General features: G+C 38.0%; 1 protein-coding gene across 1 annotated transcript; it reads right to left on the minus strand.

Annotated features, from left to right (window-relative positions):
• Positions 1 to 8,474: 8,474 nt before the first annotated feature.
• On the minus strand, positions 8,475 to 9,042 carry LOC124089024 (keratin-associated protein 8-1). Its single transcript, XM_058577316.1, has one exon. It carries the CDS (start codon positions 9,006 to 9,008, stop codon positions 8,823 to 8,825), a length of 186 nt encoding a protein of 61 aa, XP_058433299.1. The 5' UTR covers positions 9,009 to 9,042; the 3' UTR covers positions 8,475 to 8,822.
• Positions 9,043 to 10,736: the final 1,694 nt, after the last annotated feature.

Here is a 10,736-nt window from a genome sequence, read left to right on the forward strand (position 1 = left end):
TATCACTGAGTCACCCGAGTCTCACTTACATGACTGTTCCCTAGGATATGGTCAAAATTGCTGGGAAAAACCCCAGTGAGGTGATTTACATAGGAAAATCATGGATTACAGCACCACAATCAAATTGAAGGAAAAAAATTCTTCACATTTTTTACTTAATTCCTTAAAATGCTCTGTTGTTTAGAAAGGTACAGTAGAAGACAGTGTGGCACTTAGTGCACATTTTGGAAGGGAAATGAAATTAATATATTAAAATTTCTACTATGTTCTGGATTTATCATGTTTAATTCCACTATTACACAGGGATTCAAATCCCAAAAAGAGGCTATATCTAACATTAGGTGGAAAAACAAAGTGCTGGCCTTAACCATTAAGAATATTCTAATGTATTTCTTTATATTCTTCAATAAAATGTATAAAGTGTTTTAAAATGTATGCAAAGCTTGCATGGAATTGCCCATATTTCTGGTTTTATCACTTACTAGCGTAAAATTTGGTTAATGTGCAGTGTAATAAAAGGACCCCAGTAGTAAAATCAGATTGGAAATCTGTCTGAGCTCTCCTTGTTTTTGTTTGACCCTTAGCAATACCACATTCTGCCTCCGTGCAAAGTTGTAAAGAGGTCACTGCCTTGTCTTAAGTCATAAGGTCTTGTGAAGTTCATAAGGTACAATTTGAATGCACGTTAAAGTTCTTGTTTTCTTTTGTTTGTCCCAAATGCAACTTTTAAAAGTAATCAACTATAACTATTCTATATTGATTGGATGAGTCAATTCATGTAATATTTTAACCACTATTTCATAGACATAGCACACATCAGAATATCCTGGATAATTTTTAGAACACATTGCTGACTCCATAGGTCTTGGGGGAAGAGGGGAAGAGGGCAAGAAGGTGGCTTGAGAATTTGCCTTCTAAAATGTTCCCAATTGATGCTAATGCTGCTAGTCCAGAGACCACACATTGAAAAACATGATTTTAGAGATGAGATAAATTAAAAGAGAAGAGAGGAATAAGGAAATTTATGTGCACAGCCAGACATATTAATATATTCAATTAATTTTAATTGAATTTCAAATTGAGCTTACATGTGATTTATACTTCACTATATACAGTCACTTTGTATTATTTGAGATCTAAAGTAAATTGGTGTGATTTTATTATTGGATTTGGATATTAATATGCAAACCAAATTAACTTGGACATCACCAAATCCCCCTTTTAGTTAACCTAAGCATTAGGGATAACATCTTTTGGTACTATGGAAAAATCAGTCTTCGTTTTCCTGGATTTTAAAATATTGTTTTGGTTGTAGAATGTAACTGAAAATACCAAAAAAATCAGCAAGCAAATTTAAACCAATAAACAGACATCCAAACCACTTGTCTTATGTCAAGTCAGGTAAGGTTTGAAGGAAAAAAAAACAGAAGTGTCCTCAAGATGAAAAACACGAACAAATGTGTTAGATCAGAGCACATTTTGAATGTGTCCCAAATCTGATGAACTTCCGAGAAAGTTCAAACTTACAGGCTACACGTGACTCAACTTCAGGGGGGTCTGATCCACTCTGTGCTGAAGCTGGATTTTATGAAGCATCATCTTGGGACTCAAAGAATAGAATCAGCCTGGAAACAAAAGAACAAAATGTCCCAGAAGTGTGTAGGTCCCAGTTACACTGACCAATCCAAAGACTTCTGTTGCCCAGGATCTTTGACAGGAAAGTACTGCCCCTCCCATAGCCAACACTGGACCCAGGGAGACTCCATAAGCTTCCCGAGAGCCATGTGGGAGGCAGTTCTCAAGGAAGAAGTGATAACACATTATCCAGGGGTCAGGCAGCAGATGGAAGGTGGCAGCCTATGGTGAGTGACATCCTTCCCTCCATATGACCCCCATGACCTCAGCAAAGGTATCTCCCTCAACTTTGGTTTGACACTCAACAATTATACATATTTTCGGGGTAAGTATCCCTCTCTCATCATTTCTTTCTGGTGATTCAAAATCCTTTTTCTGTATTTTTTTAAAATATTTTATATATACAATATACTCTCGTGCTCATTAGCTACCTTTTTTACCTTTTTTCTCCTAATTATAGCTGAGAAACTCCATTACCCCCCTCCCTGCCCCCAACCCAGTGTCTCCTCTCAGCATTCTTCTATTTCTCTGAGGTCAACATTTTTAGATTCCAACTATGAATGAAATCAGGTGGTATTTGTCTTTCTGTATTTAGTTTCTGTCCCTTAACACAATGTCCTCCAGTTCCAGTTCCACTCATGTTGCAAATGGAGGGGTTTCGACTTTTTTAATGCAGAATACTGTTCCTTTGTGTGTACGTACCTTTTACTAATCCATTCATCCACTGATGAACACTCAGATTAATTCTATTTCTTCCCTGTTGTGATTTGTACCACGATACACTGGGAGTGCAAATGTCTCTTTGACATATTTATTATGTTTCTTCTGGATATATACCATTCATTCTTTACATCAAAAGACACAATATTCTTAATTTTCTAGATGTCATGAAAAAAAATTAAGAGACCCCCATTATTCTTTAAAGAAGTTTGAGTTTGACTAACTGCCAATGTCAAAAAAATAATAATAATTAACAATATTCTTTATGGGTTTTATCCCTGTAACGAGAAGTTACTGCAGTGTCTTCAAAGTCTTTGGTTAAACTAGACTCTACATTTAATCTTCCAATTATCAGGCTTCTCAGCGGGGAAAAAAAAAAAGCCATGCCAGTTGAAGCCGAAGTCCCAAACCATGTTTTCAGTCCACAGGAATTTACTGAACCTCATCGTGCTCCATAAAGCTTTGTACCAGGAGCTGAGGTACAGATATTAAAGAGCTTATAGACCTAACAAACCTTTCAAAGTAGAAGCCAAACCAAAGCTGAGAAGCCTGCCATCAACCTAGATATATGAAGCCACGTGCTGTTGCTGTCAACTGCAGAGTGGATGCAGCAGTGCAGGAGGGTAGTTGTGGCTTGAGTAGACGGTAATGGAACAGGTGAATTATACCCCAAGTTCAGATGTTAGGCCAGTGAGGGTGTAGCCCAGCACTCAGTGGGCAAAGGAGCCTGTCTCTTTATGTTGCAAACAACAAGAGCAAACTCTGAAAGCTGATGAGAAGCCCTGAGGGGTAGGATGGCTCCTTCCTCTGCCTTTTCTCCTTCCTTTACTGGCTTTCTACTTCTGCATTTGGATAGCTTACTTGTGCTACCTTCCAAGGCAGGCATCACACCCTTTTGGATGTTTATGAAGAATTCTGCTGAACAGTACTATTTAGTGTCTCTGAAAGTCTAAGAACTGTTTGAATGAATGTCCCTGAGATAGCTAGGGGAAGTGGAATTGTTACACGTGTGTTTCTCCACCCTCTCAGTAGACCTGGAGAAATGGCACCTTTAGCCCACCCCTTCTTTTCAGGAGCATACTTCTGGCTCAAATTCTATACATCCAGGAAACTGCCTTGAGTATCATAAAAATAAATAAATAAATAAGGAAGAAGGAGGAGGAGGAGAAGAGAAAGAAAGAAAGAAAGAAAGAAAGAAAGAAAGAAAGAAAGAAAGAAAGAAAGAAAGAAAGACAGGCCATATCAAATACTACAATTTTCATTTTTGAGTAAATGAGCTTCAAAGGATCTTATGACCACATTTGAGTGATTTTAATTTGAAAAAAAAAAAAATACTAGCATCCTCTCTTTTTACTATTAAAAATTTTATGGGAGACCCAATACTGTATATGAAATCCATGTTTTACCTTATCTGGGGGACATAGTGGTGAAGAAGACAGATGTCCCCCTCATGGAATACGGTGTTCATCTGTCTTGGAAGCAATAGGACTTGACCCTGGTTAGCAGGGCAGCAGGCTGCATGGCTTCCACTTCAAGTACTGGGACTAAAGCTCTGCTGTGCCACCTGCTGCTCTGAGATCATGAACATGACATTTGGACATTCTGAATTCCAGCTTCCTCAAGTTTAAATGAGAGTAATAGAACCTGTAACAAAACCCACCTCGTGGGTTATTAAGGGGAACGCTGGCCTGCTACAAGCCTAGGAATATATTAACTATTAGTTCTTTTTCACTCTTCCTAATTATTTTTGTCCTTGAAATGACTGAAAATACATACTACTGTGTGCTCAAAATGATGGCCTAAACTGAAGTATCAAATAAGCCCACTTCAGGTTTTCAGTGTCAAAAGAGATCAATGGGCTAAAAACTTACACTTACCCAATATCAGCTCAAAAGAAATTATTGTGTTCACAAGAGATTATCGGTGGTCTGACTGGTTGGCTGGCTAGTTAGTTGATTGGTTGATTGGCTAGCTGATTGGTTAATTGGTTGGATGGTGGTGGTTAGCTGTTTGGTTAGTCAGATGGTTGGTTGCTTGGTAGGTTGGTTGGTTAGTTGATTGGTTGGATATTTAGTGTGATTTGCTTCTACATGTGCCACTGGAAAGCCACGGGTTAAGCACTTCCACTGGGCAAAAATTCTAACACTTTAGATGGCTCCAAAAAGGGCCACCCTTTAACTGAACGAAAATCATGGGAAACCAGATACCACATTCATAGAAGTATTTTCAGTTTCTATTTTGCTTTCTGTGTCTCAAGTTATTGTCAAAAGGGCAAAGAAAAAAAATATTTTTTGGAATTACATTTTAGATAAAATTTATCAAATGTCAGTATCATACATTTATTCTTTAACTTTTGGTATTTATGGTCCACTCTTATCATTATTAAGTGAAGAAAAACTTTGATTTGTAAGATATTGGATCATCTTGCTTAGGTCTCCATTATTGATGAAATTTTTTTCTCAGTCCAGATGGCAGGTCTTGTGTGGACATTTGAGGAAAGATGACTCATATGACAGTGAAATTTCTTGGTGCTAGGAAAGGTCTGCTTTGTTCCTCTGAGAAACTACTTGCACATCCACTTCAGAACTGACTTTACCTTAACAAAATTATGGGGGTAGAAGAGAATCCTGTAGTCTGTCCCTAAAAAGTAAGGAACTTGAGAGCAAACCTTCAGAGGAAGAAAGGGAAAAAATACAAGCCGAGGTAAAAATGGAAGGGAGGGAAATTTATTTGGCTATTTCTTATATGCAAGAACATTATAATATGGCATAGGATCCCCTGCATTTATCAAGTTCACTACAGCTGTGCCATTATCCTATTCTTGACTATCATAGTTTTATGGCAAACACGTTCATGGATATTACCATCAGACACACTGGCCTCATAAGGAGTGCCATTTGGAGAATGTTTAACGTACCTTATGACAGAGGACAGATGTTAGATGCCTTCAAAAGAGACTTTAGAGAGCACTTGGGGAAGATTTTATAGAATATCAATGTTAAGTCTTAGAAAATTCTTTGGGACTTAAGACCTCCCCTGTGAACCCAATGGGTAAATATAAATTAACATCATATATTCAGTTGTCACTGGTGAATTACTTCTGGGTAATCAAGCATCAGGTTCTCTAATGTTTAGAGCAGTGAGTTTTCCCGGGGCGAATAGAAAACCTGAAACCAGGAGGTAGACATCAACAAAAGACATGAGACTGCATTCTCGATATATGGAATGTGAAAATAAATAAAGAACTCGCAGCATTCTCAGTTTCTCTTTATGGGGACGAGGTAGTTATGAAAACAAGTTACTCTGAAAATAGTAGAGTGGAAATGACATTGTGCTCTGGATTCAAGCAATGGTTGTGCAGGGTGATTCTGCCAGCACCACATCCAGTCATAGACCCATAACCTAGGAAAGCGCTTGCGCTATCACAAGCCATGGCTTTCTTCCATGAAGATGTTCTGGGAACTAGTATAAAGTGTAGGTGGAACCTTTTCTGCCCCCCAGGTTCTTCTGCCACCAATAAAAAGCCTTTGATATTCAAATCATGTTCCTCCATCTTCTGGCTGTCTCCAGCAGGGAAATCTTAAATAAACACACCGAGGTTTTGCAATTAGGAGAAATAATTAATGCTAAAGTAGGAAAGAAAAATAGTACTGCATGTTTGACTTTGTGAGATGACCCCAAGTCATAAAATGCACAGGCAGCAGATTTCCAATCCTCAAAGGACTATGAATTAGAGATGAGTTACAAGATGTCACCAAATGAAGAAATGAACACTTAACATCGTTTTCATGTTTATTGAGGAAATTTGCCAGAGAACCTGGCATTAAACTTGGCTCAGCACAATACCAAAGCTGGTCTACAGTGAGAAAGATAAACCCAACTCACCTGGTGCAGATCCCCACTGGGCCCACAGGCAGCATCAAATTTTCCTCTACTCTTTCTTTAAATTTGCCTATAAAATGTTACTTATTATTTTTCATTTTTATGAATTCCATATAAACATGGGTGAATCATCTTATTTGTTACCATTCAAAATAAATAAAGGGAACTAAAAGGACAAGAAATGAAAAGTCATGAAAAAAGGACCCTGTAATCATTCTAAACTGAGAGCACAAAGGCAAATTACTTAAAGAGATGTTTTGAAAATGAGAATTCTCAGACCCCATAGAAGACTTTTTTCATCCGAATTTCCAAGGGTTGGATCCAAGTATATGCATTAAAAAAAAAAATCCCCAGATGATAGAAGCAAATTTCAGTTTTAAAAGAATATCACCAATTGGCATTAAGTAGAATATATTCTAATTGCATATGAAAATGTGAATGTATAAAAATATTCCAATAATATTCTTTCACCTTTTACCAGCCTGTGGCATCTGGATCTTCAGCACCGTTCTACTGAATATTGACTTAACAGATTCTTTTTCTTTTTAACAATAGTGGACTCCAGTCAATAAACTCTCCAGTTTGAAACATTCTAGCAGCCATATGTCAGGCTGGGAGAAATTTCAATGTCCATCCTGTGTTAATCCAGGAAGGTAAGGACATACCTTCCTCTTTGATTGTCGTGTTGAAATGCACCAGACTCCCTTAATTAAATGATTTCCTTTATCAAGACTCACTTTCATAGACAGAAGCCAAGATAGATAGATGATAGATAGAGATAGATTGTGTGTGTATGTGTGATTGGTGCAGGAGGAGAAGAGCTTGACCATCTTCACTAGAATCCCTCTAGTGCTTCTAAAAAATTTAAACCTCTAGACCCTACCCTACATGTACCAAGTCAAATTCCCAGGGGCTGAGATATAAGAGTTTACATTTTGCATAAGGTATGGAGGACATTCTCCTGCATTCCACTGCTTCAGAAACACCAGATTCTCTCCAAGGTTCCTTAAGCACAGTGTGATACCTACTTATTTCTCAGTTGCCCTTATTCCTAAGAAATCCAATTTTTCTTTCCCTGTTCTATACTAACCTACATGTTTAACTGATTCAAAATTCTCAGCATGAGTTGACATGTGACTACTAGAATGTTTCAAATGAGTTATTTTATTCATTGTAATAATGCCTTCTATTATTAAAAAGGACATGTTAATTGGAAATTCTTGAACTAGCTGTTTTCTGAACTTCTAAGAAAGATATTCACTGGATGAAATATGGTATATTAAACACTCTCTTCTGAAGCAATCTCTCAAAATAGTCTTTATAGTTTCAGCTACAAGGTAAATCACATGCAGTACAACCACTTGCAGATATTCAATGAAAAAAAAAAAGCAGAGTCCAGTCAAATCCTCCATCACTAAGAATATCTGTGTCATCCATAAAATATCTTCAGCATGAGGATTGAGACATTTTTGTCTTGGCTTATAAAATGGTTATTACTCTCTTCTCCAAAAATTGATATATCTTCAGAAATACTCATTCCTTATAGCTCAAGTTTTTTAAGAATGAAACTCACTACACGGGGTTGATTCTACAAAGAAGAAGAAGATTCCCATTGTTGTTTCTAATCTGGGTACCTCTGAGCTACAAGGGAGACACCTTAGGGGATTGGACAGAGGAGATTTGTCACTTAGGAGACTATCAGACTCCAAAGGAGTACCTAATACTCCAGAGTCCTCAAATAGGAGACATGGTACTGTATTCCACAATCATCAGTTCCTAGAGTGGGGTCATTGTGAGTTTCCTCTGTACCAACTGCAGAGTAACTAAAAATGTCCCTCCTATGTTGGGTTTTCTTGGGGACAGGCAGGAGTAGTGAGAAGAGAAAGGGATGCCAAGTGATGACTGACATAATACTGGCATTGGGCTGGATGTTCTATCAGATACTCAGATCCTGAAAAAGCCCTCTTTACTCTCTAGCTATTTTATGCTAGCCTGTATGTTTAATTAATTCTCAATTCAGAGAAAGTTCAGACAGTTTTGTGTTTTTGTGTGTTTGTTTTTGTTATTATGACCAGCAACCCACCCTCTTGCAGGCTACTTATAGAGGATCCAGGATTGTCTCTTCCATACTGCCCTTAACCCCACTAATACCATTTGAGAAGAACAAATCCATTTCCCTCCCCACTCAATGTATCTGAAAATATGCACACACCAAGAAAGGAAACCCAACTCCAGACTAGTATGCAAGTTGAGACAAATTTATTGAGAATTTGACAGATGCAGCCACAACTCCATCATGACAAGAGGCACAAGTGTCATGAAGAAGTCAAAGGAAATATGTGTCCAGTCGTTGTCAAACTTCTGGAAGTGTCCCAACCAACACTGTCCATGGAAGGAAAGCAGCCTGAGGTGTCCTGTGGGTTTTCAGCTTCTTCCTTCGGGACTCTGGTGCTAGGTCTGAAAAGCAGTCACTTGAAGGCTAATGAACAAAGGAGAACGAAAGCAGTAGATAAAGGAGGAACGTAGAGTTGCGCCACTCTGCCTTCGGGAGAGAGGAGATTCTGTGCCTCAGGGATTTCAGCAAATTAGTAGAGATCGTATGGGAAGCATCTTCTGTAACTGAAAGCCCCACAGCCATTGTAGCCATAGCCTAAGCCATAGCCCACTGGAGAGTAGGTGCTGCCGAAGCCACAGCCCACGCTGTAGCCCAGGGGATAGCCAAAGCTGCCCCAGTAGCATCCTGGGAAGACAGAACCAGAGAAGTTGTGCATGGTGTTGGGAGTGGAAGGTTTAGGTTGCAGGGGAATGAAGTGTGATGGAGTCCCCGGTCTCAGAACCGTGCTTATATACCCTGGAAAATGGGGTGTGGCCAAAAAATGCAAAGTGTCCCTTGTCATTCTTGACACCAATTTGCACTACCAAATGCTCATTAATTTGTTATGCCCTTGCTTAAGAGTCTTTAGAGTTGCTTAAGAAAGCTCTTATGTGATATAATGCAGAGAGAAGATTCCTTCAAACAAATTACGTGCCTTCCTAAAAAAAATTATTGCAGTGACTTCAAAGGTACTTGTCTTATAGACCCTACATGTAATTCTCTGTCAGCAGGTTTTATAATGCTAAGAAAATTCTGACGCTGTTAGCTGTTAGCTGTCCTCTTGCTCTCTGAATTTCCACAACACAGAGTTGGAATTCAATAAATATGTGTTGAATACATTAATAAATGAAATAATAAATAGATAATGAGTCCGTCTCAAAAATCAAAGTAGTTCTTAGTATTTGCTTGCTTAAAGAATCCTCTTTTTTGGCATATACAAGACAAATGGCATAGGGCTTTTCAGAAACATTTCTTTTTTTTAATTTTGTTTCTATCTACAGATACTGTTTAAGAAACGGTTTAAAAATTAATCTTAATTAGGGTCCCTAGATGAATAATTTTTAATACCACATTTCTAGATCACTGCTTGAGTTGATAATCTCAAAATATAAAGGAATGGAGTTTGTGGGTTAATCCTAATACAGAATGTCAAACAAGCATGCTTTGTTGATCTGATGCACTTTCTAAAGCAAGTATTGAAAATAGCAACAAGGTAGAAACAGAAAAATGAATGTAAATTTTATCCTAGAGTGTAGACCATGTTTTTCATTAGATCTAAGAAACCAGATTATCAGGCAAATGTGATCATCTTGTGAAGAGCCAGGTGACAATATTGAATCAATGTGATTTTATTTTTAGAATGATCATGCACCCCAGGATAGGGGAGAATAGTCACTTCTCTTTACGTAGATCTTGAGTTCCCAAATCTGGATAAAGAGGAATAAGATTGATGAAAATGATCTTGGATCATACAAGACCCGGTAAATTCTCTCCAGGTGCCTCAGGTGGGACTCTCCACAATGGCACATAGGGTAGAATTTACAGAAATCATGGCAAACAAGATCACAGGACAGAAATAGGAAGGCTGAAAGAGATCATTCTAAAAGGCCACAAAACATATTAGTGTCACATACTGGTCCCCAGATTTTGGTTAACATGCCAGAAGGAACTTTGTTTCCTTCCTTCAGCTTCTGGGAGGGCATGGGTTGAATCCAAAGGCAAGGTGAGACTCTTGGGGAAATACAAAATTGTGCCAGCATTCTAACCACTAATTGGTTAATTACAGCAGAGGCATTTAAAAATAAAAAAATAAAAACACCTACAGTGCTGCCCCACCATCCTGCTTCATGAGCAAAGCTGTGTCGCGCCCGTGGTGATTCAGTATTTAAAATTCAAACACTTCATGTGATGTATAGCTAAATAAGGCCAGGGAATTAAAAGTAGCTTCATTCTCAAACATTAAAGATTCTATAGCAAATCAGTCCCTATAAATAGTGGAATGATTAAAATTTCTACTATCATCATGCTGCTGTTTTGCAATAAAACACACGTAACATTTGAGGGGAGGGAAATTAAGCAAAATACAGCGTCTCCTAATGAAAAAGAAAAAAGGACTTGAAATAAT

This window comes from Marmota monax, unplaced genomic scaffold (assembly GCF_021218885.2).
Source record: "Marmota monax isolate L192 unplaced genomic scaffold, Marmota_monax_Labrador192_F-V1.1 WCK01_AAM20220418_F8-fsc00125, whole genome shotgun sequence".
NCBI classification, from domain to species: domain Eukaryota; kingdom Metazoa; phylum Chordata; class Mammalia; order Rodentia; family Sciuridae; genus Marmota; species Marmota monax.

What these genes read in the sequence shown, in the direction of transcription:
- LOC124089024 (XM_058577316.1), bottom strand. Translation starts at nt 9,008, where the DNA reads ATGCACAACTTCTCTGGTTCTGTCTTCCCAGGATGCTACTGGGGCAGC.